Below are 22,013 nucleotides of genomic sequence, written 5' to 3'. Positions count from 1 at the left end.
AAAAGTGTTCATATTCCCTGATTATGCCCCCTCCAAGCAGTGGGAGGAGGAGAATTCGGCCCACCCAGAGTGCATGTACCTTTTTCTCTCTCAGATTTAAAGCAAATTAAAATAGACGTAGGTAAATTCTCAGATGACCCTGATGGCTACCTATATTGATGTTTTACAAGGGTTAGGACAATCCTTTGATCTGACATGGAGAGATATAATGTTACTGCTAAATCAGACACTAACCCCAAATGAGAGAAGTGCCGCCATAACTGCAGCCCAAGAGTTTGGCGATCTCTGCTATCTCTGTCAGGTCAATGATAGGATGACAACAGAGGAAAGAGAATGATTCCCCACAGGCCAGCAGGCAGTTCCCAGCGTAGACCCTCATTGGGACACAGAATCAGAACATGGAGATTGGTGTCGCAGACATTTGCTAAATTGCGTGCTAGAAGGACTAAGGAAAACTAGGAAGAAGCCTATGAATTATTCAATGATGTCCACTGTAACACAGGGAAAGGAAGCCAATCCTACTGCCCTTCTGGAGAGACTAAGGGAGGCATTGAGAAAGCATGCCTCTCTGTCACCTGACTCTATTGAAGGCCAACTAATCTTAAAGGATAAGTTTATCACTTAGTCAGCTGCAGATATTAGGAAAAAACTTCAAAAGTCCGCCTTAGGCCCAGAGCAAAACTTAGAAACCCTATTGAACTTGGCAACCTTGGTTTTTTAAAATAGAGATCAGGAGGAGCAGGCAGAACGGAATAAATGGGATTAAAAAAAAAGGCCACCGCTTTAGTCATGGCCCTCAAGCAAGTGGACTTGGAGGCTTTGGAAAAGGGAAAAACTGGGCAAATTGAATGCCTAATAGGGCTTGCTTCCAGTGCGGTCTATAAGGACACTTTAAAAAAGATTGTCCAAGTAGAAAAAAGCCACCCCCTCCTCCATGCCCCTTATGTCAAGGGAATCACTGGAAGGCCCGCTAACCCAGGGGATGAAGGTCATCTGAGTCAGAAACCACTAATCAGATGATCCAGCAGCAGGACTGAGGGTGCCCAGGGCAAACGCCAGCCCATGCCATCACCCTCATAGAGCCCTAGGTATGCTTGACCTTTGAGGGCCAAGAGGTTAACTGTCTCCTGGACACTGGCATGGTCTTCTCAGTCTTCCTCCCCTGTCCTGGACAACTGCCCTCCAGATCTGTCATTATCCAAGGGGTCCTAGGACAGCCAGTCACTAGATACTTCTCCCAGCCACTAAGTTGTGACTGGGGAACTTTATTGTTTTCACATGCTTTTCTAATTATGCCTGAAAGCCCCACTCCCTTGTTAGGGAGAGACATTCTAGCAAAAGCAGGGGCCATTATACACCTGAACATAGGAGAAGGAACACCTGTTTGTTGTCCCCTGCTTGAGGAAGGAATTAATCCTGAAGTCTGGGCAACAGAAGGACAATATGGATGAGTAAAGAATGCCCGCCCTGTTCAAGTTAAACTGAAGGATTCCACCTCCTTTCCCTACCAAAGGCAGTACCCCCTTAGACCCAAGGCCCAACAAGGACTCCAAAAGACTGTTAAGGACCTAAAAGCCCAAGGCCTAGTAAAACCATGCAATAGCCCCTGCAATACTCCAATTTTAGGAGTATGGAAACCCAATGGACAGTGGAGGTTAGTGCAAGATCTCAGGATTATCAATGAGGCTGTTTTCCCTCTATATCCAGCTGTAGCTAACCCTTATACTCTGCTTTCCCAAATACCAGAGGAAGCAGAGTGGTTTACAGTCCTGGACCTTAAGCATGCCTTTTTCTGCATCCCTGTACATCCTGACTCTCAATTCTTGTTTGCCTTTGAAGATCCTTCAAACCCAACGTCTCAACTCACCTGGACTGCTTTACCCCAAGGGTTCAGGGATAGCCCCCATCTATTTGACCAGGCATTAGCCCAAGACTTGAGCCAATTCTCATACCTGGACACTCTTGTCCTTCGGTATGTGGATGATTTACTTTTAGCTACCTGTTCAGAAACCTTGTGCCATCAAGCCACCCAAGCACTCTAAAATTTCCTCGCTACCTGTGGCTACAAGGTTTCCAAACCAAAGGCTCAGCTCTGCTCACAGCGGGTTAAATACTTAGGGCTAAAATTATCCAAAGGCACCAGGGCCCTCAGTGAGGAACGTATCCAGCCCATACTGGCTTATCCTCATCCCAAAACCCTAAAGCAACTAAGAGGGTTCCTTGGCATAACAAGTTTCTGACAAATATGGATTCCCAGGTATGGTAAAATAGCCAGACCATTATACACACTAATTAAGGAAACTCAGAAAGCCAATACCCATTTAGTAAGATGGACGCCTGAAGCAGAAGTGGCTTTCCAGACCCTAAAGAAGGCCCTAACCTAAGTTCCAGTGTTAAGCTTGCCAACAGGGCAAGACTTTTCTTTATATGTCACAGAACAAACAGGAATAGCTCTAGGAGTCCTTACACACGTCTGAGGGATGAGCCTGCGACCCATGGCATACCTGAGTAAAGAAACTGGTGTAGTGGCAAAGGGTTGGCCTCACTGTTTATGGGTAGTGGCAGCAGTAGCAGTCTTAGTAGCTGAAGCAGTTAAAATAATACAGAGAAGAGATCTTACTGTGTGGACATCTCATGATGTGAATGACCTACTCACTGCCAAAGGAGACTAGTGGCTGTCAGACAACTGTTTACTTAAATATCAGGTTCTATTACTTGAAGGACCAGTGCTGCGACTGCGCACTTGTGCAACTCTTAACCCAGCCACATTTCTTCCAGACAATGAAGAAAAGATAGAACACAACTGTCCACAAGTAATTGCTCAAACCTACGCTGCTCAAGGGGACTTTTTAGAGGTTCCCTTGACTGATCCCGACCTCAACTTGTATACTGATGGAAGTTCCTTTGTAGAAAAAGGACTTTGAAAAGAGGGATATGCAGTGGTCAGTGATAATGGAATACTTGAAAGTAATCCCCTCACTCCAGGAACTAGTGCTCAGCTGGCAGAAATAATAGCCCTCACTTGGGCACTATAATTAGAAGAAGGAAAAAGGGTAAATATATATACAGACTCTAAGTATGCTTACCTAGTCCTCCATGCCCATGCAGCAATATGGAGAGAAAGGGAATTCCTAACTTCCAAGGGAATATCTATCAAACATCGGGAAGCCATTAGGAGATTATTATTGGCGGTACAGAAACCTAAAGAGGTGGCAGTCTTACACTGCTGGGGTCATCAGAAAGGAAAGGAAAGGGAAATAGAAGGGAACTGCCAAGCAGATATTGAAGCCAAAAGAGCCACAAGACGGGACCCTCCATTAGAAATGCTTATAGAAGGATCCCTGTGTGGGGTAACTCCCTCCAGGAAACCAAGCCCCAGTGCTCAGCAGGAGAGATAGAATGGGGAACCTAACAAGGACATAGTTTCCTCCCCTCAGGATGGCTAGCCACCAAAGAAGGAAAAATACTTTTGCCTGCAGCTAACCAATGGAAATTACTTAACACCCTTCACCAAACCTTTCACTTAGGCATTGATAGTACCCATCAGATGGCCAAATTATTATTTACTGGACCAGGACTTTTCATAATTATCAAGCAGATAGTCAGGGCCTGTGAAATGTGCCAAAGAAATAATCCCTTGAACTGCAGGCCATACATTTAAATCCCTGTATCTTTAACCTCCTTGTTAAGTTTGTCTCTTCCAGAATCAAAGCTGTAAAACTACAAATGGTTCTTCAAATGGAGCCCCAGATGCAGTCCATGACTAAGATATACCATGGACCCCTGGTCCAGCCTGCTAGCCCATGCTCTAATGTTAATGACATTGAAGGCACACCTCCTGAGGAAATCTCAACTGCATAACCCCTACTATGTCCCAGTTCAGCAGGAAGCAGTTAGAGCGGTCATCGGCCAGCCTCCTCAACAGCACTTGGATTTTCCTGCTGAGAGAGGGGACTGAGAGACAGGACTAGCTGGATTTCCTAGCCCAACTAAGAATCCGTAAGTCTAGCTAGGAAGGTGACCACATCCACCTTTAAACATGGGGCTTGCAACTTAGTTCACACCGATCAATCAGGTAGTAAAGAGAGCTCACTAAAACGCTAATTAGGCAAAAACAGGAGGTAAAGAAATAGCCAATTATCTATCGCCTGAGAGCACAATGGGAGGGACAATGATCGGGACATAAACCCAGGCATTCGAGCCAGCAATGGCTACCCTCTTTGGGTCCCCTCCCTTTGTGTGGGAGCTCTGTTTCTACTCTATTAAATCTTGCAACTCCAAAAAAAAAAAAAAAAAAAAAAATATATATATATATATATATATATATATATATAAATTGGAAAAATAATTATAAAATTTATAATGGAGAAGCATGGAAATAAGTGGGACTGAGGAATAACATAAATGGACTACTATCATATTATTTATCATTTTATTAATATTAATATGATTATATTATTTCTTGGTTACTTCTTTTTGCTTCCTTTCTCTAAAAAAAAGCTTAAAAAGATGGCAAGATATTATCACTGTAGATTCTAGATTGTCAGTCTATACCTGTTTGTTAAATGTTTTCTGTATGACAAAGATAATTTATCATAAAAAGAAAAGCAACATGACTATGAAATTATTTCTTATTTTTATTTTTATTTGCTACCATGAGAAATGTGAACTCTGATACATTGTGAACAGTTCAAATCTGCAAAGTTATCATCCATAAGCTGTTTGAGTATGATTTATGATAATTAATTGAAAGCATTATCTTAATTTTTTCCCAAATGAACATTTTGTATTATGACTAGCTTATTCTAAAACAAAAATAAATAATAAGCAATAGCCTTTATAAAATACCCATACAGATAACGTTAGAAGAGCAAACATGATATGAACAGGGAACTCTTAAAAGATCAATGTGAAAATTTGAAACCAAATAAAAATTAACACAGTTTTCTGATAAAAATTATTGCCTCCAATAACCACACAGGTCATATGATAGTTACTGTTCATTGCTTATGTATAATTGACCAAATTTCAGTAGCTATGTTATCAGCTTTCCAATTCTTTGATGTTAATAACTTCCCTCATTGGCCTCAGGGACTTTGAAGCTTTGTCCCTTTTTCCTATTTTATAGGTGCTCAGCACCTCATTTTATCGCTTTCCCAATTCTTCTGACAGGCATAGGATAAGATGAAAGGACCAAAGTGGCATTCTGGACATCTGGTTAATATATCTCAAAGGGGTGCACTTTAGTGATAAATCTCCAGTGAGATACAGTTCAAGGCTATTTTTTTGACATGGGCCCTGCTGAGCCATCTTCCAGGAAACCTCTACATTTTACCATCCTTTAAACAAATATTAGACTCCTGCAAAGAGATCATTTTTCACTTGCATAGTTCAAAGAATGACTACTAAGTCTTATCTGAAAATATTTGATTCAGAAGATATAAGGATAAAAGTACAAATTGGACATCTTATCTTTTGGCAAAGGAAGCTCCTTAAAACTCAGCCTTGGTTACATCGAGAGTAAGAATTCCTGTGTCATCCCCAAGAAGTAGATTTTTATATAATTCAAAACCAGCTCGATAAATATAATATTTAAACAAACTTCTCCATGTCTGGTTAATAAGCATTGTTATGAAGAACAATGACAAATAAAACAAAAACAACTCAACTTTAGTGAGTTTAGTGAATGTCATTGCAAACAAATTTCACATTGCAGTTATGGATTTTATAACCTTAAGGCTTATTATAAATGTCACATTATTTCAATTAAGAATAAAAGTGAGTTTTAATAATAAACTGTCAACATTCAAATCTTCTCTCTTAGCTATCTTGAAATATACAACATATTGTTGTTAACTATAGTCACCCTATGTGCTATCAAAAGCTAGAGCATATTCCTTCTATCTAGCTGTATGTTTGTATGATGAACCAAACTTTCTTCATCTCCCCTCCCCCTTCTCAGCCTCTGGTAACTATTCTACCCTCTGGTTAGCTTCTACCCCCTACTTCCATGTGTCTACATATTGTTGTATAAATTTTGTGGAAAAAAATCCTTAACAAAATAATCTGCTGGCTATATTTCTTCTCATATTATTTGAGGAATTGCATTGAATTTGGGGTACTGAATATTGAGGACATGAATTAAGGATGAGCTACATTTCATGACTATAAACATCTGCATGCAAGCTGGCATACTACAACAATAGCGTGAGAGTCAGGGTCTGTAGAGATTCCTAGCCTAACTTTTTCCTGGACTGGCCAAACTGAACCTGAACCAGTGTATGAGCAATGTAGTATGCTTGTCAGAGGCATCAAACTGCCAACTCAAAAATAAACCCCATTAAAAGAATTTCTCTCAGTATACCCATATGAAGCTGACCATTTTCCCAGTAAGAATGTAATTAAAAGGGCTTTTAACGTATAGCCAATGGCAGTCCAGCAAGGAAGTTCATGAGCAACTTACAAGTAGTGAGCATTTTGATGTCATAGAGACTTACATGCAATTCAGGATTATGTTTACAACATCATAAAACAAAAATTTAGAGATAGGGTCTCACTCTGTTGCCTAAGCTGGAGTGCAGTGGGATGATCATAACTTACTACAGCCTTGAACTCTTGGGTTCAACTGAACGTACTCCTACCTCAGCCTGCTGAGTAGCTAGGACCACAAGCACACGCCACCACAACTGGCTTACATTAAAATATAAATTGTAGAGATAGGGTCTTACTGTGTTGCTCAGGCTGGTCTTGAACTCCTTACCTCAGGTGATCCTCCCACCTCAGCCTCTCAATGTGCTGGGATTATAGACATGAGCCACTGCACATGGCCAACTGACCTATGATTTTTACACCATGGCTGCTCTTCCCTTCTTTAACCATTATTCATTCTTCTTTGATCCTCATTATTTGACTGTAGTCCTTCTTATGTCTTGTGTTCCTTCATCACCTCTTATTCTATCAAACTGTCATTGTCATTCTCCTCTGGGGAAGCTCTTTCTTGCTGAAGACTGGGAAGACAAGTCCACTCACCTGATTTTCTGTAAGATTTGGCTCATCTATTGAGTTGTCAGATAATTCTAAAGTTTCATCAAAATTAGCTACCACATTTGCATAATGGCCCTGAACCCTCACTCCTACTCTTAGCTTCAGTTCCATCTATGCCCTCAACTGTCTATCATACTTATAATTCCTCTACTTAACATCTAACATTTATTTAATCTTACGAGGCGAGGTAATAAGAAATACATAGGTTTGCCTCCAGAAGTGGGTTCTTAAGAAATCCACCAGAGGAACTCCTCTTTCAGATGTCCACATTAGAAGATTTCATATCACATTTGGTGCCACAGGTCTTTGACAAGGAGGATGCAGAGGAAAAAGCAAACTTAACCTCTTCCTAGGGACAGTGTTGGCCTGCCAACAGGAAAGAGGCAACATCTGGGAAAATCCCCAGTCTTTGCCAGGAAGAGTCTCCTCCCCATGCCAACCTCACCCCGTGACCCCTGTCCTAACTTCTCATTGTCACTCTTCACTCCAATGTCCCTCCCCCAGATACTCTTATAAGATCTCACTCTTTCCTGACCAGACAAACCATACCATATCCCACCAGAGAGGTAAGTGGGAGCTGAGAGAAGATGAGACCTGGGGAGGGGCTACTGCACATGATACAGGAGAATGCATGGGAGGGTCCCTTCCTCAGGCAGCATAGGAGCTCTGAGACTCAGCAAGGGTGTCCTGGGAGGACTCGGGGATGGGAGAGTACACAGATTCACAACTCATTCAGAACTGTAGAAGATGATGGATGTGACCAAGATCACTTTAGTCCTAGGGGACTAGACAAGGAAAAAGACATGAGGCGGTAAGGTATCTTTGTGTTCTCCCACTGACCATGCTTTCTTTAGTGATTCCTGATTGCCTCCTCAAGTCAGACTCCTATGCTGCCTCCCATGGCCCTGCCCAGCGTATCTTGGATGCTGCTTTCCTACCTCATGCTCCTGTCTCAGGTTCAAGGTGAGATTGCTCTGCCTCTAGCACTGGGTTCCCTATGAATCCTCAGAGCCAAGAAGAGGAGGAAGGCTCCTGTGTGTCACATGGGTAATGACATAGTGTCTAATGAACCTGCCTGCAGTTCCTGCATCATCACTCCTTCCTTCAGGTTAACTTGCAGTGGGAGGCTCCACGGTGGTCCACTAACAGTGGAATGAGATGGCTTCCATTTAGTCAGTGGACTCTAATATACACTGGTGAGAAAGTGTGGAGGGTCAGTAATGAGATGCGGGGAGGGACAATGACTGGAGGACCCAGTGTAGAGACAGCCCAGAGTGAGGAGAGTATTGAATGGTTGAATAAGGGGAAAGGGTAATAAGAGACTAGATGGTGCCCCATTTATTATTTTGAGATAAAGAACTTCTGAAAACACAAGGGAAGGTGAAGGGGTATCAGGAATATGGTCTTCCTCCCCAAGGACAGGTCTAGATATTCCCCAAGGTCATCTTCCACCTCAACCCCCACTCTTCATTTTACCCTCTCCCTCTTCTTCCGCCTCAGGTGAGGAACTCCAGAAGGAACTGCCCTCTGCGCGGATCCGCTGTCCCAAAGGCTCCAAGGCCTATGGCTCCCACTGCTATGCCTTGTTTTTGTCACCAAAATCCTGGATGGATGCAGATGTGAGTGGTTAGATGTGGGGTAGCAGGTGACAGGGGAAAATCCATGCAGGTCTCAGCGGGAGGAGGATCTCCATTCAGAAGAGTTCATTGGGAATGAGGATGAACACGCTTATCTTTCACATAGTCCTCCTCCCACCTCCCTTTGTCCTGCTCTCCCCCAAAGGGTCTCAGGCTCCCTCTCATTCTCTTTGTCTCCCTCAAAGCTGGCCTGCCAGAAACGGCCCTCTGGAAACCTGGTGTCTGTGCTCAGTGGGGCTGAGGGATCCTTCGTGTCCTCCCTGGTGAGGAGCATTAGTAACAGCTACTCATACGTCTGGATTGGGCTCCATGACCCCACACAGGTGCGTGTATATCCTTCCCTCTCAAGGTGCTATTGTTGCCCAGGCCCACTCCCTGTCCCCTGTGCTGCCCAGGAATACTTCAGGGAGCACTGGAGCTCAGATTCTGGGGAATATTTGGGGGAAAGTGAAGGCCATGAAGCATCTGAAGATCGGAGTTCTGTGGAGGTCTCCATCTTTCAGATAAAATCAATCTGCCTTCCTCAGGCTTATTACATAATTCTCATATGAGGCTGCGTTAATAACTCTCTGAGCTTCATGGAGTCTTTGCCTACTGTTCTGAAAGAATCCTTAATGAAGATAGGATCAATTTTTGCCCCCATACAGAACTGACATTACCCTTGAGCTTCACAAGCTAACCACAAATGTTACACCAGTTATTGTTCTGCAAGTAACACATTACCTTGTGTGGTTCCAAGGATCTTGTGTTTATTGGCTGGGATTTTCCAATAGCAATGAGTCGTCAAGGAAGAGGTTCCTAGTGAAGGGCTCACCAGCAGCATCTGGAGTAGCAGACCAAATTCCCTCATGCTGGGGAGCAAATCAGGTGTTTCAGTTAAGGGGCCATGCAAGAAGGGCTGCAATGGCCATTCCCATCACCTGGTTACTCCTCTACTCTACAGGGCACCGAGCCCAATGGAGATGGATGGGAGTGGAGTAGCAGTGATGTGATTAATTACTTTGCATGGGAGAGAAATCCCTCCACTATCTCAAACCCCGGCCACTGTGCAGGCCTGTCGAGAAGCACAGGTAAGAAACAGAGGAGCTGCCTCTTCCCAGTGTTTTCCATCTCATCCCCCATTCCTGGGTCTGACCTTCAGGAAATCTTCCTGAGCTAGAAAATACAATGTCAGTGTGTCTTCTGTCATCTCCTCTCTTCTCTGCTTTCTTTGAATCTCTCTCTTGGATTGGGACACTGGTGAAGGTGAGAGAGAAGCTTTAACTTCTAGGCTAAAACCTGGGATGCCTCTTCATTGGATTCACAAACTTCCTCAGCCCCATTCCATTTATGTCTTCTGTCTCTCCAGCATTTCTGAGGTGGAAAGATTATAACTGTGGTGTGAGGTTACCCTATGTCTGCAAGTTCACTGACTAGGGCAGGAGGGAAGTCAGCAGCCTGTGTTTGGTGTGCAACTCATCATGGGCATAAGACCAGTGTGAAGACTCACCCTGGAAGAGAATATTCGCTTAATTCCCTCACACCTGACCACCTCACTCTTATCTTCCTTCTGTTTCTTCCTCCCCACTCTCATTTCAGTCTCTTCATTTTGTCATATGGCCTAAGGCTTTAAAGAGCAATAGTAAAATTTTTAGTCTGCACTTGTTTGTCTTGTATGTGCCAGTGTCATAGCCATACCCTGAGAAGGACAAAGTGGTTGAGGGGAGTAAACTTTGTAGGTCCTCCTTCTTCCCTATTCACCCAGGTCTCTAGGGAAAATGAGGAAATGTGCATCCCTACTAGTGTGTTGTGATGAGGGCGTGGCTCCTGCTCATGTAGGATTTGTGTTGTGAAGAGATGAGGACATTTCTCTCCCACGTACTTCCAGCCCTCCCATTCCCATAGCCCAAACCTGACAATGTGACATGAACAGATTTAGGAGGCTCTGATGGTGCTTAGAATAGTACTTCTCAGAGAATGGCATCAGCAGGATGGTAGATATGACTTTCCAACTCTTGATCAAACCTTCACAGAAACATTCATTTGAACTACTATCCATGAAAATGGAAATACCTTCACAAGAGCCAATAAGCCCAAGGGAGTGATTAAAGCATCTGCATGTTGCAAAACATAAGAAAAGATGCATTAAAGAGGGTAGAAAGAACACTTTTACATTATTTACATCACCTCTCCCTCAATCTCAGTAACCACAGCATGGAGAGACATTCCCTCAACTTGGGGAAAGAGAGTGAAGTAAGCACTTGAATTTTCCATGGACCCTAACACTAGGTTTGCCCCAGTAAGACCCAGTGGCCTCTGACTCCAGGCAGGTACCCTTGGACTTAGACTCCAGGTTGCCTTGATGCCAGGCCAGCCTCTGTGGCCCCAGGTTCCAGGTCAGCCCCTATGACTGCAGCGGTCTTGCCCAGAAGACACGGGCTCCAGACACACACAGCATCATGCTTTTCCCCATAGCTCCAGATCACAGGTCAGCACCCATTGTCAAAGACTCTATGCCCACCTCAAGGACAAGCTAGTACTTGCAGCTATAGACTCCAGGGTGGCCCCTGAAATCCTAGACATCAGACCTACCCATGTGAACCTGCCCTTCAGACCCACCACAGCTCCAGGATAGCTCCCACAGCTACAACTCCAGGCCAGTACTTGCAGACCCCAGCTCCAAACTGGCACTCACAGTCGCAGGATACAGTTCTGTCAAACCCCAAACCCTCCCCAAGCCTTTAGGTCCATCTGAGCACAAAACCCTGATGCTAGGCCAGCCTCTGTGGCCTCTGTCACTAGGCCAGCCCCAACAGACACAATCTCTAGATCATCCCAGTTCCAGGCCAGCCTCTGTGGACTCAATACTAGTCTGGTCTCATACTCCAGCACACCCAGAATCAAGCCTCATTATAGTAGACCTTAGCACCGGGCCAGCCCCCACTGACTCAGGCTCCAGCCTTAGCCCCATGAATCCAGTCTCCAGATCTACCCTAGAGGTAAGTTGACATTCATGGTCCCAGGATATAGGCCAGCCCCCACTAACCCTGGCTCCATGCCAGCCCCTGTAGTTCCAGGTACCAGCCCAGCATGCACAGACTCAAACTCTAGACCTGTCCTAGAGACTCAGGTACCACATCTATCCTAGTGCCTGGCTAACCCATGAAGACATGGGTTCAAGGCCTTCTTTAGAACCAGAATCTGCCCAGAACCTGCCCAGAATCTCTGGATGACTGACTGGTGAAGGACTTTATCTGCTAAAGCCAGTCAGTAAAGACTGGAATAAGTGACTACTTGTTCAAAAAGTCAAACACCAAAAACACGTGACCACAGTATCATAAACAATCAAGGATATATGATATCACCAACAGAACAAAATAAAGGATTCATAACTGACCTTAAGGAGAGAGAATTTTACAAACTGCTCAACAAATAATTTAAAGTAATTGTCTAAAAGAAACTCAGTGAGCTACAAGAGAATACAGATAGACAACTAAATGAAATCAGAAAAACAATATATTAACAAAATTAGGTCAAGAAAGAGATTTTTTTTTTAAGTTAAAAAAAAAAAACATAGTGACTGAACTGAAGAACTGTATGGAGAATTTCAACAGCAGACTTGATCAAGCAGGAGAAAAAGTCAGTGAGTTTGAGACAAGTCATTTGAAATTATCCAGTCAGAGAAACAAAAAGAAAAAAGAAACAAAAAGAGTAAATAAAGCTTAAGAAAACTATGGTACATGATCAACTGAGCCAATATATACATTGTGAGTTTTCTAGAAGGAGCAGAGGCAGGAAATAGGCAGAAAACATATACAAAAAATAATGGGCCTGTCATATACAAAAAATAATGGGTCCCCATGCCTGTCAGTGTCTCACCCCAGCCAACGAGCATGCGCCTAGCCATGCTGCCACTGCTGTGGCATGTGCAAATGAGCACAGATCCCACTGCTACCACCCTGACAGAATATTGTGACCACTGCCACTTACTGGAGTGTTGTGGCCACCAATCTGGGAACACCTTTGGCCCCCCAGCACAGCAGGTTCCTAACCTCAAGGCGCAAGAGAACAAAGCCAGGGGCCTGATATTAGCATTCCAGAATTGGGGAATGCTGAGCTGAACCTTGGCCCCCTGACATCTTCCAGAAATGAAGTTAGTCAACTGAGCCCACCTTATACCACAATCAAACCCCCAAGGGCATCAAAAAAGATAAACACACAAATACACACACACACATACACACACACAAAATCCATCCAAAGAACAGCAACTTCAAAGATTAAAGGAACATCAGCCCACACAGATGAGAAAGAACCAATGCAAGAACTCTGGCAACTCAAAAAGCCAGCATCTATTTTTACCTCCAAACAACTACACTAGTTACCCAGCAATGGTTCCTAACCAGGCTGAAACATCTGAAATGACAGAAATAGATCTTGGAATATGGATAGGAACCAAGATTGTTGGGATTCAGGCAAAAGTCAAAATCCATCTCAACGATTCTGTACAATAAAACAATACAGAAAATGAAAGATGCAATGGCCATTTTAAGAAAGAACCAAACTGATCTGATAGAGCTGAAAAACTCATTTTAAAAATTTCAGAATACAATCACAAGTATTAACAGCAGAATTGACCAAGCTGAGGAAAGAATCTCAGATCTCAAAGACGGTTCTCTGAAACAACTTAGACAAATTTTAAAAAGATTGAATACATATTACAAATTTTAAAAAGATTGAAGAAAATTAAACAAAACCTCTGAAAAATATGGTATGTAAAGAGACCAAATTTATGACTCATTGAAAGCAAGCAATTTGGAAAACATATTTCAAAATATCATCCATGAAAACTTCCCCAACCTCCTTAGAGAGGACAACCTTTAAATTCAGGAAATGCAGAGAACCCCTGTGAGACTACACAAGATAACCATGCCGAAGCCACATGGTCATCAGACTCTCCAAGGCTGAAATGAAAGAAAAAATGTTAAAGGCAGCTAGAAAGAAGGGGCAGATCACTTACAAAGGGAACCTCATCAAGCTAACAGCAGTGTTGTCAGCAGAAATCCTGCAAGCCAGAAGAGACTGGGGCCCTATATTCATCATTCTTAAGGCAAAGAAATTCTAAACAAGAATTTCATATCCAGGAAAACTAAGCTTCATAAGCGAAGGAGAAATAAGATCCTTTTCAGATAATCAAATGCTAAAGGAATTTATTACCTCCTTACAAGAGAACCTGAAGAGAACCTGAAGAGTGCTAAATACAGAAAAGCGTGTCCATTACTGGCTACTACAAAAACTTAAGTACATAGACCAGTGACACTGTAAAGCAACCACACAAACAAGTCTGCATAATAACTAGTTAATAACATGATGACAGGATCAAACCTGCATACATCAATACTGACCTTGAATGTAAATGGCTAAATGCCCCAATTAAAAGGTACAGAGTGCCAACCCTACGGTATGCCCCTCTCATATGCAATGACCCATCTCACATGCAATGACACTACTAGACTCAAAGTAAAGGGATGGAGAAAAATCTACCATGCAAACAAAAAACAGAAAAAAAGCCAGGGTTGCTACACCAATTTCAGACAAAACAGACTTTAAACCAAAAGATTTCTGAAAGACAAACAAGGGAATTACATAATGGTAAAGGGCTCCATTCAAATTAAGACCTAACTATCCTAAATATATGCATATCAAATACAGGAGCACCCAGATTTATAAAGCAAGTTGTTAGATACCTACAAAGAGAATTAGATAGCCACACAATAAGAGTAGAGACTTCAATACTCCACTGGCAGTATTAGACAGATCATCGAAGCAGAAAACTGACGATGATATTCAGGACCTGAACTCAACACTTGACCAGACCTAGTAGACATCTACAGAACTCTTCACTCTCAAACAACAGAATACACATTTTTCTCATTGGCACATACTCTAAAATTGACCACACAATTTAGCACAAAACAATCCTCAGCAAGTTCAAAAAAACAACAACATAAAAACAAAAACAGAAATCATACCAACCACACTCTTTGATTGACCACAGTTCAATAACAATAGAAGTCTCTATTAAAAAATCATCTGAAACCATACAATTAAGTGGAAATTAAACAGCCTGCTCCTGAATGACTTTGAGGTAAATAATGAAATTAAGGTAGACATAAAGACATTCTTTAAAATGAACGAGAACAAAGATGCAACATATCAGAACCTCCCACACACAGCTAAAGCAATGTTAATAGGGAAGCTTATAGCACTGAACACCCACATCAAGAAGTTAGACAGATCTCAAGTTAACAATCTATCATCACACCTAGAGGAATTAGAGAAGTGAGAACAAACCAACTCCAAAGCTAGCAGATACAAGGAGTAACCAAATTCAGATCTGAACTGAAGGAAATTGAGATGTGAAAACCACACAGAAGATCAACAAATCCATGAATATGTTATTTGAAAGAATAAATATGACTGATACAACACTGGCTAGACTACTACAGAAAACAGAGATAAGATCCAAATAAACTCAATTAGAAATGACAACGGGGACGTTACCACTGACACCATGGGGGAAAAAAAAAACCCTCAATGACTACTTTGAACACTGTGCATACAAGCTGAAAAATCTAGAAGAAATGGTTTAATTTCTAGAAGCATACAACCTCCCAAGATTGAACCAGGAAGAAATTGAGTCCCTGAACAGACTAGTAATGAGTTCGGAAATTAAATCACTAACAAAATGCCTACCAAAGAGAGAATGCCCAGGGCCAGAGAGATTTTCCGCCAAATTCGGTGAGACATATAAAGAAAAGCAGATAACATTCTTACTAAAACTATTCCAAAAAATTGAGGAGGAGGGACTCCTTCCTAACTCATTCTATGAGGCCAACATTGTCCTGATATGAAAATCTGACAAAGACACAACAACAAAAAATACAACTTTGGGCCAATATCCTTGATGAACATTGATGCAAAAATCCTTAATAAAATAATAGCCAATTAAATCCAGCAACACATCAAAAAGCCACAATCAACTAGGCTTTAGAATGTGAGGTTGATTCAACATATCCAAATCAATAAGTTGATTTATCACATAACAGAACTAAAAACAGAAAAACACATGATCATATCAATATATGCAGGAAAGGCTTTAAACAAAATTAAACATCTCTTTGTGTTTCAACCCTGAACAAAGTAGGCATTGAAGGAATATACTTTACAACCGCAAGAGCTGTCTATGACAAACCCATAGACAACATTGTACTAAATGGACAAAAACTGGATGCATTCCCCTTGAAAACTGAAACAAGACAGGAAGGTCCTCTGTCCCCACTCCTATTCTATATATTACTGAAAGTCCTGGCCAGAGCAATCAGGCAATAGAAGGAAATAAATGGCATCCAGATAGGGTGAGAGAAAGTCAAACTATCCCTGTTTGTATATGATACAATTCTATATCTAGAAAACCCCATTATCTCAGCCCAAAAGCTACTTCAACTGATAAACAACATCAGCAAAATTTCAGGATACAAAATCAATAAACAAAAATCACTAGCATTCCTCTATAAAAACAATATCCTAGCAGAGAGCCAAATCAAGAACACAATCCCATTCACAATAGTTATACAAAGAATAAAATGCCTAAGAATACAGACAAGCAGGGAGACGAAAGATCTCTACAAGGAGAATTATCAAACACTGCTAAAAAAAATCAGAGATGACACAAACAAATGAAAAAACATTCCATGCTCATTGATAGGAAAAATTGATATTGTTAAAATGTCCATACTGCCCAAGGCAATTTATAGATTTAATGTTGTTCATAAGAAACTACCAAAAACATTCTTCACAGAATTAGAAAACTGTTTTAAAGTTTATGTGGAGCAAAAAAGCCCGAATAGTCAAGGCATTCCTAAGCAAAAAGGACAAAGCTGAAGGCACCACATTACCCAACTTCAAATTATACTACAAGGCTACAGTAACCCAAACAGAATGGTACTAGTACCAAAAGAGACAGATAGACCCAAGGAACAGAATAGAGATCCCAGAAATAATGCTACATACCTATAAACATCTAATCTTCAACAAAGTTGACAAAAATAAGCAGTGGGAAAAGGACTGAAAAGGACTTCCTATTCAATAAATGGTGCTGGGATAACTGGATAGTCATATGCAGAAGATTGAAACTGGACCCCTTCTTTATACTATTTTAAAAAGTAAACTCAAGTTGTATTAAAGAGTTAAATATAAAACTATAAAATCCTGAAAGATAATCTAGGAAATACCATTCTAGACATAGGATCTTGCAAAGATTTCATGATGAAGGTGCCAAAAGCAATTGCAACAAAAACAAAAATTGACAACTGGGATCTAATTAAAAAAAAGGGTTTCTGAAAAATAAAATAAATTATCGACAGAGTAAACAGACAACCTACAGAATGGGAGAAAACATTTGCAAACTATGCATCTGAAATAGTTTGGTCTAATATCCAGAATCTATAAAAATCTTAAATTAGCAAGCAAAAACTGAACAACTGCATTAAAAAGTGTGCAAAGGACATAAACAGACACTTTTTGAAAGAAGACATACACACAGCCAAGAAGCATATACAAAATGCTCAAAATCACTAATCATCAGATAAATGAAAATTAAAACCACAGTGAGATGCCATCTCACACCAGTCAGAATGGCTGTTTTTAAAAAGTCAAAAAAGAAAGATGCTAGTGAGGTTGCAGAGAAAAGGCTATGTTTATACACTTCTAGTGGGAATGTAAATTAGTTCAGCCACTGTGGAAAGAAGTTTGGAGTTTTATCACATAACTTAAAACAGAACTACTATTTGACCCAGCAATTCCATTATGGGGCATATGCCAAAAGGAATATAAATCATTCTAACATAAAGATACATATGTATGTTCATTGCAGTGTTATTCACATAGCAAATACATGGAATCAACCTAAATGTCCATCAACAGGAGGCTAAAAAAGCAAATGTGGTACATATACTTAGTGGACTACTACATAGCCATAAAAAAACAATAAAATCATGTCATTTGCAGCAACATGGATGGAGCTGGAGGCTATGATCCTCAGCCAACTAACACAGGAACAGAAAACCAAATACTGTGTGTTATCACTTATAGGTGAGAGCTAAAGTTTGACTACAGATGGACACAAAGAAGAAAGAAACAAACACTGGAACCTACTTGAGGATGAGGGGTGAAAGGAGAGCAAGGACTGAAAAGCATCTGTCGGATACTATGCTTATTACCTGGATGAAAAAATAATCTATACACCAAACCACTATGACATACAATTTACCTATGTAACAAACTCGCACGTGTACTCTTGAACCTGAAATAAAAGTTTTTTAAAAAAGAAAGAAAAAAATACTTATGAAAAACTTCCCATAACTGGTGAGAAAAAGGAACATAAATCCACGAAGTAAAAAAACACCAAATAGATTAAATACAAAGACATCTTCACTGAGACACATTATAATCAAATTCCCAAAAGTTAGGGATGAAAATAACATTTTGAATGCAGCAAAAGAAAAATAACATGCCATGTGCAAGCAAATGTCTATAAGATTATCAGTTGATTTTTTCAGAAGGTACCTTTCAGGGAAGGAGAGGGTGGGATAATACATTCAACATACTCAATGAAAAAACAAAACAAAGCAAAACAAAACCCTGCAAACCAAGAATACCATACCTGGCAATCCTACCCTTCAGAAATGACAAAAAGAGAGGACCTTTACTAGCAAACAAAACCTGAGAGACTTCATTAACCCTAGATCTTCTTTATGAAAAAGGCTAAAAGAATTTCTTCAAGATGAAAGATAAAAATGCTAGCTGATACCATAAGAACATAAGAAAGTATAAAACATAAATTGACGATGTTAAGTACATAGTAAAATTTAGAATACTCTAACATTGTAATGGTGATTGGTAAATCACTTAAATCTTTAGCATAGAAGACAAAACTATTAAAAATAACAATAACTACAATAATTGTTAAGGAATATACAATAAAGAAACTTGCAAATTGTGACATCAACAACAAGAATGTGTGAATAACAGCAAAAGTGTAAAATATTTTTATGTGATCAAAATTAAGTTATCTGTTTAAAATAGTCTATAATAAATGTATCTTTTGTAAGCTTTATGGTAACCACAAAGCAAAGATCTATAATAGATAAATAATAGATAAGAAGCAAGCAACCAAAGTACACCACAAGAGAAAATTATCTAGTCAAAAAGAAGAGAGAAAGGGAGGAAGAAAGGAAAAAGGGCCTACAAAACAACCAGGGAACAAAGAACAAAATGGCAGTAGCAAATAATTCCTTATTAATAATTATTTGAAAAGTAAATGAGTAAAATTTTCTAGTCAAATAGTATAGAGTGGTTAAATGAATTAAAAAAATTACCAAGACACAACTTAATGCTGCCTAGAAGAAACTCACTTTAGCTTTAAGAGTACACCTAGGCTGCATGTGAAATAATTAATATATTTCATGCAAATGATACCAAAATAAAACAGTGGTAGCTATAGTTATCTTACATAAAATAGATTTTAAGTTAAAAACTTTAAAGAGAGGCAAAGTCATTGTATAATAATAAAGAAGTCAATTCAGTAAGATGATGTAATAATTTTAAATACATATGTACATATTATTGGAACTCACAAATATATAAAGCAAATATCAATAGATCTGAAGACAGAGAAAAATTGTAATACAATGTTTTATGGAGAATTCAGTCCCCACTTTCAACAATGGGCAGATCATTCAGACAGAAAAAAAGTCAATAAACAATGGACTTGAACTACACTTTAGACAAACGGACCAGACAAACATACAGAACATTTCTTCCAACAGCAGCATAATAAACATTCTTCTCAAGTGCACACGGGACATGCTTCTGGAGAGATCATATATTTGGCCATAAACCTAAGCTCAACAAATTTTAAAGGATTGAAATCATATCAAGTATAATTTTCACCCAAAATAGTACAATGCTAGAAATCAATAAAAAGAGAAAGATTGGAAAATGTTCAAATATGTAGCAATTAAATGACATTATCCTAAACAACCAGTGGGCCAGAGAAGAAATTAAAAGTGTAATTAGGGGTGAGATCCAGCAATTCCACTACACAAAAAAAGATTATATATCAAAAAGACACCAGCATACATATGTTTATTGTAGCCTAATTCACAATTGCAAAGATATGTGCCCATCAATCAAAGAGTGGATAAAGAAAACGTGGCATACATATATATACACATATACCATGGAATACTGGTAATCGACTATTTAGCCATAAAAAAATAATAATAATAATAATGTATTTTGCAGTAACTTGGATGGAACTGGAGGCCATCACTCTAAGTAAAGTAACTCAGGCATGAAAAACCAAATATTGTATGTTCTCACTTATAATTGGGAGCCAAGCTGTGGGAACCCAAAGGCACACAGAGTGATAAAATAAACATTGGAGACTCAGGGTGGGGAGGGGAATGAGTGATGAAAAACTACCCACTGAGTACACTACTCAAGGTACAGTACTCGAGTGACACGTGCATTAAAATCTCAGACTTCACCACTATATAATTCATCCACTTAAGCAAAAGCCAATTGTACCACTAAAGCTATTGAAATAAAAAATTAAGTTAGTATTAAAAAAATGTTTTGAGACAAATGAAAATGAATATACAATATACTAAAACTTATGGTATGCAGCAAAAGCAGTCCTAAGAGGGAATTTTATAGCAATAAATGCTTACATTAAAAATAAAGATTTCAGACTGGCGTGGTGGCTCATGCCTGAAATCCCAGCACTTTAGGAGGCCGAAGCGGGCAGATCACGAGGTCAGGAAATCGAGACCATCCTGGCTAACACGCGAAACCCTGTCTCTACTAAAAACAGAAAAATTTAGCCTGGTGTGGTGGCGGGCGCCTGCAGTCCCAGTTACTGGGAGGCTGAGGCAGGAGAATGACGTGAACCCGGAAGGCGGAGCTTGTAGCTAGCAGAGATCGCGCCACTGCACTCCAGCCTGGGTGACAGAGCGAGACACCATGTCAAAATAATAAATAAATAAATAAATAAATACAAATAAAGTTCTCAAATAAACAACGTCACTGTACACCTTGAGAAACTAGAAGAAAAAATAAGCCAATATTTTGTAGAAGTAAAGAAATAATAAAGATTAGAGCAGAAATAAATGAAATAAAGACTAGAAAAATAATAGAAAAGATCGAGAGTGAGAGGTTTTTTTTTTTTTGAAAAGGTGAATTAAATTAACAACCTTTTAGCCAGACTAAGAAAATAGAAGACCCAAATAAAATAAAGATGAGAAAGGAGACATTACAACTTAAACCATAGAAATTCAAAGGATCATTAAAGAATATTATAAGCATATAAACAACCATGTATCAATAAATTGGAAAACCTACAATAAATTCATAGATTTCTAGATACAGAACCAAACAAGATTGAACCATGGAGAAATCTAAAATATACATAAATCAATGGCAAGTAATAAGATGTAATCACTAATAAAAAGTCTTCCATCAAAGAAAAGCCCAGAATTGGATGGCTTCAAGTCTAAATTCTATTTAAGGAATTAATACCAATCTTTCTCAAACTCTTCCAAAAAATTAAAGAGGAGGGAACACTTCTAAACTCATTTTATGAGACCAACATTACTCTGACACCAAAGTCAGAGAAAGACACTACAAGAAAATAAAACTAAAAATAAATGTCCCTGATGAAACAAGATGCAAAAATCCTCAACAAAATACTAGTAAACTATTTTCAACAGTACATTAAATTGACCAAGTGGGATTCATCCCTGAGATGCAAGAATGGTTCAACATACACAAATCAATAAATGAGATACGCCATATTACTAAAATGAGGGACAAAAAAGATTATCCCAATAGATGCAGAAAAAGCAATTGACAACATTCACCATCATTTTACGTTAAAAAAAAAAAAACTGTCAGAAAATTAGATGTAAAAGGAATGTACCAGCAGGGCCCAGTGGCTCATGTCTGTAATCCCAGCACTTTGGGAGGCTGAGGTGTGTGGATCGCCTGAGATCAGGGTTCGAGACCAGCCTGGCCAACATGGTGAAATCCTGTCTCTACTAAAAATACAAAAAATAGCTGGCCCTGGTGGTAGGTGCCTGTAATCTCAGTTACTTGGGAGGCTGAGGCAGGAGAATCCGTTGAACCTAGGAGGCGGAGGTTACAGTGAGCTGAGATTGCGCCATTGCACTCCAGCCTGTGTGACTAGAGTGAAACTCCATCTTCAAAAAAAAGGAATGTACCTCAACGCAA

The 22,013-nt window shown here is 40.0% G+C and overlaps 1 protein-coding gene across 1 annotated transcript; it reads left to right on the top strand.

The window, feature by feature from the left end:
- Positions 1 to 7,584: 7,584 nt before the first annotated feature.
- On the top strand, positions 7,585 to 10,321 carry LOC105465337 (regenerating islet-derived protein 3-alpha). The gene is made up of 5 exons (XM_071076096.1): positions 7,585 to 8,007; positions 8,545 to 8,663; positions 8,867 to 9,004; positions 9,625 to 9,751; positions 10,030 to 10,321. The coding sequence occupies exons 1-5, from the start codon at positions 7,932 to 7,934 to the stop codon at positions 10,095 to 10,097; spliced, it is 528 nt and encodes a 175-aa protein (XP_070932197.1). The 5' UTR covers positions 7,585 to 7,931; the 3' UTR covers positions 10,098 to 10,321.
- The last annotated feature ends 11,692 nt before the right edge of the window (positions 10,322 to 22,013 follow it).

Source organism: Macaca nemestrina, chromosome 13, assembly GCF_043159975.1.
Source record: "Macaca nemestrina isolate mMacNem1 chromosome 13, mMacNem.hap1, whole genome shotgun sequence".
In the NCBI taxonomy this organism is placed as follows: domain Eukaryota; kingdom Metazoa; phylum Chordata; class Mammalia; order Primates; family Cercopithecidae; genus Macaca; species Macaca nemestrina.
This window is presented reverse-complemented; position numbering and strand designations above follow the sequence as displayed.